The following is a 15539-nucleotide window of genomic DNA, read 5'->3' on the forward strand; positions in this document are numbered from 1 at the left end:
CCTGCATCTAACCTGACTAAACCCTCAGAATTTTAAACGTTCCTATGAGATCCCCTCTCATTCTTCTGAACTCCAGTGAATACAAGCCCAGTTGATCCAGTCTTTCTTGATATGTCAGTCCCGCCATCCCGGGAATCAGTCTGGTGAACCTTTGCTGCACTCCCTCAATAGCAAGAATGTCCTTCCTCAAGTTAGGAGACCAAAACTGTACACAATACTCCAGGTGTGGCCTCACCAAGGCCCTATACAACTGTAGTAACACCTCCCTGCCCCTGTACTCAAATCCCTCGCTATGAAGGCCAACATGCCATTTGCTTTCTTAATCGCCTGTGTACCTGCATGCCAACCTTCAATGACTGATGTACCATGACACCCAGGTCTCATTGCACCTCCCCTTTTCCTAATCTGTCACCATTCAGATAATAGTCTGTCTCTCTGTTTTTACCACCAAAGTGGATAATCTCACATTTATCCACATTATACTTCATCTGCCTTGGATTTGCCCACTCACCTAACCTATCCAAGTCACTCTGCAGCCTCATAGCATCCTCCTCGCAGCTCACACTGCCACCCAACTTAGTGTCATCCGCAAATTTGGAGATACCACATTTAATCCCCTCGTCTAAATCATTAATGTACAATGTAAACAGCTGGGGCCCCAGCACAGAACCTTGCGGTACCCCACTAGTCACTGCCTGCCATTCTGAAAAGTACCCATTTACTCCTACTCTTTGCTTCCTGTCTGCCAACCAGTTCTCAATCCATGTCAGCACACTACCCCCAATCCCATGTGCTTTAACTTTGCACATTAATCTCTTGTGTGGGACCTTGTCGATAGCCTTCTGAAAGTACAAATACACCACATCAACTGGTTCCCCCTTGTCCACTCTCCTGGAAACATCCTCAAAAAATTCCAGAAGATTTGTCAAGCATGATTTCCCTTTCACAAATCCATGCTGACTTGGACCTATCATGTCACCTCTTTCCAAATGCGCTGCTATGACATCCTTAATAATTGATTCCATTATTTTACCCACTACCGATGTCAGGCTGACCGGTCTATAATTCCCTGTTTTCTCTCTCCACTCAATAGGAACTGATCCAGAGTCAATGGAATGTTGGAAAATGACTGTCAATGCAACCGCTATTTCCAAGGCCACCTCCTTAAGTACTCTGGGATGCAGTCCACCAGGCCCTGGGGATTTATCGGCCTTCAATTCCATCAATTTCCCCAGTACAATTTCCCGACTAATAAGGATTTCCCTCAGTTCCTCCTCCTTACTAGACCCTCTGACCCCTTTTATATCCGGAAGGTTGTTTGTATCCTCCTTAGTGAATACCGAACCAAAGTACTTGTTCAATTGGTCCGCCATTTCTTTGTTCCCCGTTATGATCTATTGAATGGTGGAACTGGCTCAAGGGGCCATATGGCTTACTGCTGCTCCTATTTCTTATGTTCTTATGTTCCTTCTCATTGGGATATATTTTTGTTGCGAGTTACAACATCTTCACTGAGGCATACAAAAGCATGGGCCTTACACTAAACATCTGCAAGATAGAGGTCTCCGCCAACCTGACCCTGCCACACAGCACTGCCCCCCGCCATAACCAAGGCGCGGCCGTGGAAAACGTGGACCACTTTCCACAACTCGGGAGCCTATTATCAGCAAGGACAGACATCGACGACGAGGTTCAGTGCCGCCTCCAGTGCGTCAGCGCAGCCTTCAGACACTTGAGCAAAAGAGTGTTCAAAGATCATACCCTCAAATCTGCCACCAAGCTCATGGTCGACAGGGCTGTCGTGATACATAGAAACATATAAAATTCTGACGGGACTGGACAAGTTGGATACAGGAAGAATGTTCCCGATGTTGGGGTAGTCCAGAACCAGGGGACACAATCGAAGGATAAGGGGTAAGCCATTTAGGACTGAGATGAGGAGAAACTTCTTCACTCAGAGAGTTGTTAACCTGTGGAATTCCCTGCCGCAGAGAGTTGTTGATGCCAGTTTGTTGGATATATTCAAGAGGGAGTTAGATATGGCCCTTACGGCTAAAGGGATCAAGGGGTATGAAGAGAAAGCAGGAAATGGGTACTGAGGTGAATGATCAGCCATGATCTTATTGAATGGTGGTGCAGGCTCGAATGGCCTGCTCCTGCACCTATTTTCTATGTTGCTTTGTTTCTATACCCATCCTTCTGTATGGCTCTGAAACGTGGGCCATATACAGTAGACACCTCAAATCTGGAGAAATACCACCAACAATATCTCCACAAGATCCTGCTAATCCCCTTGGAGGACAGACACACCAGCGTTAGTGTCCTCGATCAGGTCAACATCCCCAGCATCGAGGCACTGACCACACTCGACCAGCTCCATTGGGCGGGCCACATTATTCGCATGCCTGACACATGACTCACAAAGCAAGTGCTCTATTCTGAACTCCTACACGGCAAGCGAGCCCAAGGTGGGCAGAGGAAACGTTTCAAGGAGACCCTCAAAGCCTCCTTGATAAAATGCAACATCTCCACCGACACCTGGGAGTCCCTGGCCAAAGACCACCCTAAGTGGAGGAAGAGCATCCGGGAGGGCGCTGAACACCTCGAGTCTCATCACCGAGAGCATGCAGAAAACAAGCGCAGGCAGCGGAAAGAGCGTGCGGCAAACCTGTCCCACCCACCCCTTCCCTCAGTGACTGTCTGTCCCACCTGTGACAGAGTCTGTGGTTCCCGTGTTGGCCTGTTCAGTCACCTGAAGACTCACTTTTAGAGGGGAAGCAAGTCTTGCTTGATTTTGCGGGACTGACTATGATGATGATGATCTCCTTAAATGTCTGCCACTGCTCATGAACTGTCCCATACTTTAATCTATTTTCCCAGTCCACTTTAATCTATTTTCCAGCAGCAGTGTTTACATTTGGGACCTTCCAATCAAACTATGCTTGATATTGTCTCATTTCTGGGTACCACTGATTGCTTGCTGGTCTGTTTGTGTGTTGTCAGTCCCTCTCCACCTCCTTTACATTTCTTTTTCTTTCCCTTTAGTTTCTCTGAATATGTACTGTTTCTCTGTCCATTTTATGCATACCCGCTCCTTTACTTTTCCCCTAAATGTTCCAATCCGAGACACACTCCAAATAATCGACTCCAGTTCCGGCTGTGACCCTGGGTCTGGAGATCCTGGCATTTGAGGGATGCAGTTGTCGGGCATCGGGAGCCAGTGCATTGGATCCGCCAGATGCAACAGGCTTGGGGGCTGAGTGGCCTCCTGCTGTTCTTATGCTGCTATGTCCCTGAGACCACCGGACGCACTTCACATCGAACATTTGAAGTCAGCAGTGAGAGAGGAGACTGTGGGGTAAGTTCAGTGCTTCCAATGGGGAGAGTGGGGTCAGAGATAGAACTGCAATTGATCATTCTATGACCCAAGCTCCCTTCAAACATGGCTTGCCAGATCGCTGAATTGGTCCTGATTTTTGCACCAGCCTGGACTTGAATTAAACCTAGGTTCCACGGGCGTAGCGATCAATTCTGCCGGAGACATCCAGCTGTTGAGAAAGGGAACTGCATCCCCTGGAAGTGCGCTGTACCTTCAGCACTTAACATTATTATTAGTATTTTATTTGATTTTGTTGAAATTCTGGTCTCAATCCGTTCCCTGCTGGGCGAGTCACTGATTAAAGCAATTACATTATTCAGCACTTATTACAGAGACCAGGAAGTCCCAGGTTTTATCCTGCTCTCTGATGAGCTTGCTAATGTCAACCAGGTGGGATGCTATAATTGGCCTCAACACCCCTATCCTCGGAAGGGTATAAAGCAACCAAGCTTTGTATTGGGGAATGGATCAGAGCTTACTTGAGTTCCATAGTCCAGCAGCTCACTGATAATCACCATCTCGGCTCAAACATGAAGCTTGCATGAGGTACAGGAAGGCAGTCAATGTCCCTGGGACTAGACCCCGAGATTCTGTGCCTCCTCCCACTGATTAAATGGCTTTACCAATGCATATTCACGTCTTGCTCTCCGAGCACCTCTGTTAGATTTGATTGTTTCCTTCCATCCCCGTCTGTGCATCCTTGGGATTTTATGTCTGTATCACTTGGATCATTCCCCTCCAGGTCAATGCGAACCTACAGAGCATAATGGAGCAGATTAGTTATTGACACGCAAATACATTTCTTAAATTTGGAAGCAGCGAAGCTGTCACTCTGATCATCCACGGCCATGATGTACGGCTGGGCACTGCCATCTACCTAATTAAAACCTCATTCCAGTACAGTTAAGTAGATATCTGCCGCACAGACGCTGCCCTCAGTTGGCAAGTCTGCTAACGAAGGCTGTCATTAACTTTGACCGTTCCTTTATTTTTCCCCTCCACCCACCCCCCCCCCCCCCCCACCCCCACCAACCTCCCTCCCTGCAGATGATGGGGAAATTGTTCTCTGGAATGGCTCAGTCTGGAGCGTGGTTCTGCTTTGATGAGTTTAATCGGATTGACGTGGAGGTCCTGTCTGTAACCGCTTCGCAGATCCTCAGCATTAAGGCGGCCAAGGACAGTGAAGCTATGAGGTCAGTCTTTCCACACTCAGCTGAAAGATTCATCATGTCATTTATTTTTCCCACACCTGCAGTGGCTTAAAAACATCAAATATAACAAAAATTAAAACCTGCATTTATGTAGTGCCTTTAACATAGTAAGACGTCTCAAGGCACTTCTCAGAAGTGTTAGCAAACAGAATTTGAAACCGAGCCACAAAAGGAGATATTAGGGCACTTGACCAAACACTTGGTCAAAGAGATAGGTTTTAAGGAGCGTCTTAAAGGAAGAGAGCGAGGTGAAGAGGCCGGGATGTTTAGGAATAGAATTCCTGAGCTTAGGGCCGAGACAGCTGATGGCACGGCCACCAGTGGTGGAGCGATTAAAATCGGAGATGCTCAAGGGGCCAGAATTGGAGGAATGCAGAGATCCTGGAGGGTGGTATGGAGGGAGGAGGTTACAGAGATGGGGAAGAGGCGAGGCAATGGAGGGATTTGAAAACAAGGATGAGAATTTTAAAATCTAGTGTTGCCGGACCGGAAGCCCATGTGAATGAGTGGGACTTGGTGTGAGTTAGGATACTGGCAGCACAGTTTTGGATGAGCTTAAGTTTATGATGGGTGGACAATGGGAGGCAGGACAGGAGAACATTGTAATAGTCAAATCTAGAGTTAACAAAGTCATCACCCTCAGGGCCTCTATTAAACAGTAATAAAAGTTTACATCCTTAGGATCGCTGTTAAACAGTGTTAAAAGTATCTCAGAGTGCTTATTAAATAGTACTAAAACAGGACCCTTTAAACAGTGTTAGAATCATATCACATCTGTGTTCCTATTAAACAGTAATAAAATTGTATCATCCTCGCGGCCTTTATTAGCAATGCTAAAAGTTGATCACCATCAGGGAGTGCAGCAGCACAGTGTATGTTTGAGCATCAAACATCAAACACCAGCGTAGGTCGAAGCAGTAATGTTTAATCGAGCACTAGTGTGGGTTCAAGCAGTAATCTAATGTTTGATTATCAAGGCATGACATGCCTCGAAGTTTTATCCTGGGTCTAATCTTCCAACAGACTTTCTAACACTAGCAAGGAATGTCTTGTTTATCAAAGCAACCCTTTAAGGGTTTCTTGTTTTGGGAATAGATAAGGTTTGAATTAGTTTGCTCTCCAGCCACTTCCCAGCTTTCAGTTCAAATAATGACTCCATTTTGACGTTTGAGGTGAACTGCATTTTGAGAGCACATTTCAGGCAGTTTATAGGACATTTCCAACACGTTCGAGCACCCGTGTCAGCAGCAATTTTACATGCTGCCTGAATTCCATTCAATGGCTGAGGGCCCGCGCTCATTTTTGATCTCAATCCAATTTCATCCCCCTTGTGCCTTACGTCATTAGCGATTGATTAACTGTTTGCTTCTTGCCTTCCAGATTCGTGTTTGTAGGCAGAGAAATCCGGCTGAATAGGTCCTGTGGTTTATTTGCAACTATGAACCCTGGGTAAGCAGCAGTTCAATGAGAAATGTTTGGCAATCCTGCCATAAATTGATATAAAGCTGAGGGAGGAGGCTCAGGGGTAGAAATTGCCCCCTGCCCGAAATGATTTTTACCGCAGCTGTGGTTGAGGTCGTCTCTTGAGCGAAATTCCGCTCTTTGTTGTTTTTTTTTCTTCGGATCCAGAAGTCGCTCTTAATGGGGGCGGTGACTACACGAGGCTGTGGCAACACCTGAGGGACGGAAGTTGGGAGCAGTGCGGAGTGACCGCCGCGATGACGTCATCACAGCGCCACATCACCATGGCTCTCTGCTTCACTTAAAGGGGAGAGCCTTCGCGATTTTGTAGCGTGTCCGCCGATTTGCAGTGGTAACAGGCCTTAAGGAGAGGTGCAATTTTGGCCGTTCAGTGTTGTAAAATATTCAGATTGCATTAAGAAATATTTGGAAAATTTATATTTTCAGATTTTTTGCAATTGCATTGATTAGAAATGTCAGCACTGAGGAGTACATAAGAACATAAAAATTAGGAGCAGGAGTAAGCCATTTGGCCCTTCGAGCCTGCTCCGCCATTCAATGAGATCATGGGTGATTTCTACCTCAACTCCACTTTCCTGCACTATCCCCATATCCATGGATTCCCTTACTATCCAAAAATCTATTGATCGCTGCCTTAAATATACTCAACGACTGAGCATCCACAGCCCTCTGGGGTAGAGAATTCCAAAGTTTCACAACACTCTGAGTGAAGAAATTTCTCCTCATCTCAGTCCTGAATAGAAACATAGAAACATAGAAAATAGGTGCAGGAGTAGGCCATTCGGCCCTTCGAGCCTGCACTGCCATTCAATGAGTTCATGGCTGAACATGCAACTTCAGTACCCCATTCCTGCTTTCTCGCCATACCCCTTGATCCCCCTAGTAGTAAGGACTACATCTAACGCATTTTTGAATATATTTAGTGAATTGGCCTCAATAACTTTCTGTAGTAGAGAATTCCACAGGTTCACCATTCTCTGGGTGAAGAAGTTTCTCCTCATCTCGGTCCTAAATGACTTACCCCTTATCCTTAGACTTTGACCCCTGGTTCAGGACTTCCCCAACATTGGGAACATTCTTCCTGCATCTAACCTGTCTAAACCCGTCAGAATTATAAACGTTTCTATGAGATCCCCTCTCATTCTTCTGAACTCCAGTGAATACAAGCCCAGTTGATCCAGTCTTTCTTGATATGTCAGTCCCGTCATCTTGGGAATCAGTCTGGTGAACCTTCGCTGCACTCCCTCAATAGCAAGAATGTCCTTCCTCAAATTAGGAGACCAAAACTGTACACAATACTCCAGGTGTGGCCTCACCAAGCCCCTATATAATCAGAGCTGGTCTCCAGTTGTAGCAGAGCAGGTCTCCAGTCGTCTTGGGTAATCCTTGCCACTGGACCAAGACCTAGCTCTGTCAAGCCCGTGTGGTGGCTGATGTGCAACGGTTTAAAAAATCCATGCATAGGCATCTTCCACCCTTCAAGATGTAGTTCGGGACCTGGAATATTAGGTCCTTCATTGAAACACCTGTGAACTCATCCCTTTTTGGTGTGGAAACAAGTCATCCTTGCTTGGAGGGACTGCCTATGATGATGATATAATTACAGTAACACATCTTTACTTTTAGGCTCAAATCCTTTTGTAATAAAGGCCAACATTCCATTTGCTTTCCTAATTGCCAGCATTTCCTACATATTAACTTCCAGCGATTTGTGTACAAGGACACCGAGGTCCCTCTGAACATCAATATATCCAAATCGCTCACCATTTAAAAAATACTCTGCTTTTCTATTTTTCCTAACAAAGTAAATAACTTCACATTTTTCTACATTATATTCATTTGCCATGCTCTTGCTCACTCGCTTAGCCTGTCTATATCCCCTTGCAGCCTCTGAATCCTCCTCACAACTTACATTCCCACCGAGCTTTGTATCATCAGCAAACTTGGATACATTACATTTGGTCCCCTCATCCAAATCATTGATATAGATTGTGAATAACTGAGGCCCAAGCACCAATCCTTGTGGCACCCCACTAGTTACAGCCTACCAACCTGAAAATTACCCATTTATTCCTACTTTCTGTTTTCTGTCCATTAACTAATCCTTAATCCATGCTAATATATAAACCCCAATCCCATGAGCCCTTATTTTGTTTCATGTCCTCTTGTGTGGCATCTTATGAATGCCTTCTGAAAATCTAGGGAAAATAGAATGAGAGTAAACTAGTGAGAGACATAAAAACAGAGACTATAAAAGCTCTAATACTCTAATAGGTATGTAAAAAGGAAAAGATTAGCAAAAGTAAATTTGGGTCCCGTGTAGGCTGAGACAGGAGAAATTATAATGGGGAATAAGGAAATGGCAGAGAAATTAAACAAATATTTTGTGGCTGTCTTCACGGAAGAAGGCGCAAAAAACTTGCCAGAAATAGTGGAGAACTAAGGGTCAAGCGAGAATGAGGAACGGAAAGAATGTACTATTAGCAATCCCACGAATTGGAAGGTAGCAAATGTAACCCAACTATTTAAGAAAGAAGGGAGAGAGAAAACGGGGAACTACAGACAAGTTAGCCTGACATCGGTGGTACGAAAAATGCTTCCAGAATCTATGGCATTTTGGAAGATGACAACCAATGCATCCACTATCTCTATAGCCACCTCTTTTAAAACCCTAGGATGTAGGCCATTGAATCCAGGGGATTTATCGGCTTTCAGTCCCATTAATTCCTCTAGTGCAATATTTTTTACGAATACTAATTTCTTTCTGTTCCTCATTCTCGCTAGACCCTTGGATCTCCACTACTTCTGGGAGGTTTTTTGCGTCTTCTTCCGTGAAGACAGACACAAATTTGTTTAATTTCACTGGCATTTCCTTATTCCCCATTATAATTTCTCCTGTCTCAACCTATAATGACCCACATTTAGTTTCACTAATCTTTTCCCTTTTACATACCTATAGGAGCTTTTATAGTCTGTTGTTCTGTCTTTCACTAGTTTACTCATATTCTATTTTCCCTTTCTTTATCAATTTCTTGGACCTCCTTTGCTGAATTTTAAAATCCTCCCAATCCTCAGGCTTACTACTCTTTTTGGCAACATTGTAGGCCTCTTCCTTTAATCTAATATTATCTTTAATTTATCTTGTTAGCCACAGGTGGGACCATTTTCCGAGGTGTTACTATTGCTTAAGTGAATGTATATTCGTTGCGAATTATGAATTATATCTTTAAATGTTTGTCATTGCTTTTCTCGTGTCATATCCTTTAATTTAGTTTCCCAACCTACCTTAGCCAACTCGCCTCTCATATCTATGTAGTTTGCTTTGTTCAGATTTAGGACCCTAGTTTCGGACTTAACTAAATCACTCTCAAACTCAAGATAAAATTCTAACATATTATGACCACTGCTCCCCAGAGGCTCCTTTACTACAAGGTTATTAATTAACCCTGTTTAATTGCACAATACAAGATCCCTGGTATCTTGAATGCATTCCATGATCTCTTTCTCTGCACTTTTACTGCAAATTTGGTTTTCCTAGTCTATATGAAAATTAAAGTCCCTTAGGATTACTGTGTTACCTCTTTTATATGCATCTCCAATTTCCTAATATATTCTCTGCCCGACACTACAACTACTGTTCGGGGGCCTACAAACCACTCCCACTCGTGTTTTCTGTCCCTTGTTGTTTCTTAACTCCACCCAAATTGATTCTACATTTTGTTTTTCCATGCCAAGTTCCTTTCTCTCTACTGCCTTTATTCCTTCCTTTATTATCAGTGCAATACCTCCCTCCTTTTCCATTCTGCCTGTCTCTTCTAAAAATCAAATATCCTGGAATATTTAGTTCCCAATCTTGGTCATCAGCAACTATGTCTCTGTAATGACTATTAATTCAAATCCATTTATTTCTATCTGTGCTATTAATTAATCTATTTTGTTGCGAATGCTTCGTACACTCAGATATAATATCCTAGGTTAACTTTTTTCTATTGTCCCTGATGTCGCTTTAGTCACTGGTGCCCTATTATCTTTATTAATCTCTCTGTCCTTTCCTGACACATTCTGCTTATCTTTATCCAGATCAATACTCTGCTCTACAGCCTTGACATTTCTCTTATTGTTATTGAATTTACCCTTTCCTGGATCTTCCCACGCCCCTTCATTAGTTTAAAGCCCTGCCGCCCTAGTTATTCATTTTGCTAGGTCACTGGTCCCAGCACGGTCTAAGTGGAGCCCATCCCAACGGAACAGCTCCCTCTTTCCCCAATACTGGTGCCAGTGCCCCACGATGCAAAACCCCTGCCTCCCACACCAGTCTTTGAGCCACGCATTTAACTCTCTGATCTGTCTGTCCCAATGCCAATTTGCACAGGGCTCAGGTAACAATCCAGAGATTATTACCTTTGAGGTTCTGCGTTTTAATTTGGACCCAAGCTGCTCAAACTCCCTCAGCAGAACCTCATTCCTAGTTATACCTATGAACCGAAGTTCCTCAAGCTGCAGACACTTTCCGCAGATGTAGTTGCTTGGGATTTCGCTGGTCTTCACAAACTCTCGCACATGCTGCAATGACGGCGCACCACCTTCCCTGCCATGGCTATCTTTATTTCATAGAATCATAAACATTTACAGCACGGAAGGAGGCCATTTCGACCCATCGTGTCTGTGCCAGCCAACCAAGAGCTATCCAGCTAATCCCACTTTCCAGCTCTTGGTCCGTAGCCCTGTAGGTTACAGCACTTTAAGTGCACATCCAATTATCTTTAAAATGTGGTGAGAGTTTCTGCCTCTGCCATCGTTTCAGGCAGTGAGTTCCAGATCCTCACCATCCTCTGGGTGAAGAAATTTCCCCTCATATCTCCTCTACACCTCCTGCCAATTACTTTAAATCTTTGCCCTTTGGTTGTTGACCCCAAGGCAAACAGGTCCTTCCTATCCATTCTTTCCAGGTCCCTCGTAATCTTATACACCTCAATCAGGTCTCCCCTCAGCCTCCTCTATTCCAAAGAAAACAGACCCAGCATCTCCAATCTTTCCTCATAAACAAAATTCTCCAGTCCAGGCAACATTCTTGTAAATCTCCTCTGCACCCTTTCCACTGCAATCATATCTTTCCTGTAATGTGGTGACCAGAACTGCACAAAGCTGCGGCCTAACCAGTGTTTTATACAGTTCAAGCATAACCTCCTTGCTCTTGTATTCCATGCCTCAATTAATAAAGGCAAGTATTCTATATGCCTTCTTAACCACCTTATCTACCTGGCCTGCTACCTTCAGGGATCTGTGGACCTGCACTCCAAGGTCCCTTTGTTCCTCTACACTTTTCAGTGTCGTACCATTTAATGTGTATTCCCTTGCCTTGTTGGCCCTCCCCAAATGCATTATCTCACACTTATCCGGATTGAATTCCATTTGTCACTGTTCTGCTCACCTGACCAGTACATTGATATCTTCCTGCAGTATGAAGCTTTCTTCCTCATTATCAGCCACACAGCCTATTTTAGTGTAAACTTCTTATTCATACCCCCTACATTTAAGTCTAAATCATTGATACATACCACAAAAAGCAAGGGACCCAGCACTGAGCCCTGCAGAAATCTACTGGAAACAGTCTTCCAGCCACAACAACACCCATCAACCATTACCCTTTGCTTCCTGCCTCTGAGCCAATTTTGGATCCAGCTTGCCACCTTGCCCTGGATCCCTTGGGCTTTTACTTTCGTGACCAATCTGCCATGTGGGACCTTATCAAAAGCTTTGCTAAAATCCATATACACTACATCATATGCACTGCCCTCATCGACCCTTCTGGTTACCTCCTCAAAAAATTCACTCAAGTTAGTCAGACACGACCTTCCCTTGACAAATCCATGTTGACTGTCCTTGATTAATCCATGTCTTTCCATATGAGATTTATCCTGTCCCTCAGGACTATTTCCCACCACCGAGGTTAGACTGACTGGCTAGTAATTACTCGGTCTATACCTTTCTCCATTTTTAAACAAAGGTACAACATTAGCAGTCCTCCAGTCCTCTGGCACCATACCTGTAGCCAGAGAGGATTGTAAAATGATGGTCAGAGCCTCTGCTATTTCCCCTTTTGCTTCTCTTAACAGCCTGCAATACATTTCATCTGGGCCTAGGGATTTATCCACTTTCAAAGCTGCTAAGCCCTAAATACTTCCTCTCTCACAATGTTTGTCTCGTCTAATATTTCACACTCCTCCTCCCTCATTGCAATGTCTGCATCGTCCCTCTCTTTTGTGAAAACAGATGCAAGGTATTCATTAAGAATCATACCGAGGACTTCTGCCTCCACACACAGATTTCCTTTATGGTCTCGAATAGGCTCCACTCTTTCTCTAGTTATCCTCTTGCTCTTAATGTATTTATCAAACATCTTTGGGTTTTCCATGATTTTAATTGCCAACATTCTTTCATGCTCTCTCTTTGCTTTCCTGATATTGTTTTAATTGCATTCCTGCACTTCTTTTACTCTTCTAGAATTTCTGCAGTGTTGAGTTCTCAGTATCTGTCATAAGCTTCCCTTTTTTTCTTATGTCCCTTGACATCCAGGGGGCTCTAGGTTTGTTAGCCCCACCCTTTTTTTTAAGGGAACATCCTTGCTCTGTACCCTCAGGATCTCCTCCTTGAATGCCTCCCACTGCTCTGACACTGATTTACTATCAAGTTTCCAGTACACTTTGGCCAAATCCCATCTCAGCTCAGCAAAATTGACTTTACCCCAATTGAGAACTTTTATTCCTGGTCCGACTTTGTCCTTTTCCATAACTACCCTAAATCTAACTGAATTATGATCACTAGCACCAAAATGCTCTCCCACTGATACCCCTTCCACCTGCTCCTCTTCATTCCCCAAAACCAAGTCCAGAACCGCCCCCTCCCTTGTTGGGCTTGTTTCATACAGGCTAAAGAAGTTCTCCTGAATACATTTCAGGAATTCCGCTCCCTCTATACAATTCACACCACCTTTTTCCCAGTTAATATTAGGGTAGTTGAAATCCCTCACTATTACAGCTCTATAGTTTTCGTACTTCACAGCAATTTGCCATATTTTTGTTCTTCTATCTCCCTCTGACTGCTTGGGGGTCTATAGTACACTCTCAGTAGTGTGATCACCCCTTTTTTGTTCTTTAATTCAACTCATATAGCCTCATTTGATGACCCCTCTAATATATCATCCCTCCTCACAGCTGTAATTGTTTCTTTAATCAATACCATGACCCCCTCCCCCCCTCCTTTTTTACCCTCTTTCTATCCTGTCTGAAAACCCTGTAACCAGGAATGTTGAGCTGCCATACCTGCCCTTCCTTCAACCATGTCTTAGTAATAGCTATAATATTGTACTCCCAAGTGTCTATCTGTGCTCTCAGCTCATCTGCCTTATTTCCTATACTCCTTGCATTGAAGTATATATCATTTAGTATTGCCAAACTTTCCTGTTGTCTATTTTCCAGCCCTTGTTTCTTCTGTCTTCCAAGTTCACATTCTACTTCTACTTCTCTGCTGCCCAGTTCCAGCTTTGCTTCCCTCCCCACTAAATCTATTCTCCAGTTCACATCCTCCTGCTAAGTTAGTTTAAAGCCTCCCCAACAGCACTGGCAAAACCTCCCGTGAGGATACTGGTCCTGGCTCTGTTGAGGTGCAACCCTACAACTGTACGGGGTATTGGTGAGACCACACCTGGAGTACTGCGTACAGTTTTGGTCTCTGTATTTAAGGAAGTATATACTTGCATTGGAGACTGTTCAGAGAAGGTTCACTAGGTTGATGAGGGGGTTGACTTATGAAGATAGGTTAAGCAGGTTGGGTCTATTCTCATTGGAGTTCAGAAGAATGAAGTGATCATATTGAAACATATAAGATAATGAGGGGGCTCAACAAGGTGGATGCAGAGAGGATATTTCCAGTCATGGGGGAAACTAAAACTAGGGGACATAATCTCAGAATAAGGGGCCGGCCAATTAAAACTGAGATGAGGAGGAATTTCTTCTCTCAGAGGGTTGTAAATCTGTGGAATTCTCTGCCCCAGAGAGCTGTGGAGGCTGGGTCATTGAATATATTTAAGGCGGAGATGGACAGATTTTTGAGCGATAAGGGAGTAAAGGGTTATGGGGAGCGGGCAGGGAAGTGGAGCTGAGTCCATGATCAGATCAGCCATGATCTTATTGAATGGTGGAGCAGGCTCGAGGGCCAAATGGCCTACACCTGCTCCTATTTCTTATGTTCTTATTTACCTGTTCGGGCATCTTCTAGTCTGGCTTTTCTTCCTCGCTATCTTCACCTGGTGGGAAAGCTACTGCAGCTTCCCCGCTCAGGTCATCCCATTAAAACACATCCCGGTGACATCATTGGGACCCAACAGGCACCTATAAAGAAAGACCCCGCCGGCTTTGAGTGGCTGTCCTTCACTTAACCTGTTCAGTAGTGCAGGTTAAAATCAGGAACGGTCATGCTCTGTGACCTGTCGCCGTTGCAAGTGGGAAGTGTGGTGGGGAGTGGGATTGGGTGCTGTGGTGGGGTTCACACCCACGAGGCTCTGCAGCCCACGGGGCACTTTGCTGATGGTCATTGGCTGGGTGTTGGGGCCCATCAGATCGCTCAGCTGGTAGTCAACATTTAACTGAGCAATGCAGAGCAGCAGATCCTTGGTTTGATGCCTGGGCAGTGCTGGCAGTTTATCTCAGTCCAGCTAGCAGTATGGCTGCTACGATTAAAGCATAGCTCAGATATGAAAGGCTGTTGTGCGTGTCCATGGCAGTGTTATATATCACCTTTAAAAAGAACGGCTACCCTGGCGTATCTTCCAATGTAACTCTGGTGGACTGTCGACAGCGCTACTGGCGTGGGTAATCAATCAAAGAGGAAACCAGCGTACACTCTTTAAGTGACTGAAGCTATAATAAGTAACTCTGACAGTGACTGATGGAGGGTCCAGCTCTGTGGACATGTGTGGGAGTGAAGAGAGCACTGCTTCATCAACTACCTCTTCAGGACAGAGTACCGACTGGATAAAAAAGCAAACTTTCTTAAAAAAAAGATTTATTTTTCTGCCTATTATGAGATATCATTGCTGGAGAATGGAATATTTTTTACATCCAAGGTCAGCTACAGCACAGCTCAGAAGCTCCTTCTACGTTGTCAGGCCTGGCACTACGAGGACTAATACAAAATATCCATCCATAGGCCCCAAGTTTCCACACGCTACAAAACGGGCGCCCCTCCGAGCTGGGCGCCCGTTTTTCGCGCCGAAAAGGGCGCCTGAAAAAAAACACGCGATTCTGGAATGCCCTGCAGCTCCATGGCAGCTTGGCGCGGTGCCCAGGGGGGCGGAGCCTACCACTCGCGCCGATTTTGTAAGTGGGAGGGGGCGGGTACCATTTAAATTAGTTTTTTTCGTGCCGACAACGCTGCGCGTGCGCGTTGGAGCGTTCGGTCACGCGCAG

General features: G+C 44.7%; 1 protein-coding gene across 1 annotated transcript in view; it reads left to right on the plus strand.

Moving 5' to 3' along the window:
• Positions 1-15539, plus strand: part of LOC139266717 (dynein axonemal heavy chain 6-like) — a 580613-nt gene that overhangs the window by 506871 nt on the left and 58203 nt on the right. The window contains exons 32-33 of the mRNA XM_070884303.1: positions 4427-4572; positions 5971-6039. Coding sequence (XP_070740404.1) covers positions 4427-4572; positions 5971-6039 — 215 coding nt within the window. The remainder of the gene's footprint in view (positions 1-4426; positions 4573-5970; positions 6040-15539) is intronic.

The sequence above is a fragment of the Pristiophorus japonicus genome, chromosome 7 (assembly GCF_044704955.1).
Source record: "Pristiophorus japonicus isolate sPriJap1 chromosome 7, sPriJap1.hap1, whole genome shotgun sequence".
Classification (NCBI taxonomy): domain Eukaryota; kingdom Metazoa; phylum Chordata; class Chondrichthyes; family Pristiophoridae; genus Pristiophorus; species Pristiophorus japonicus.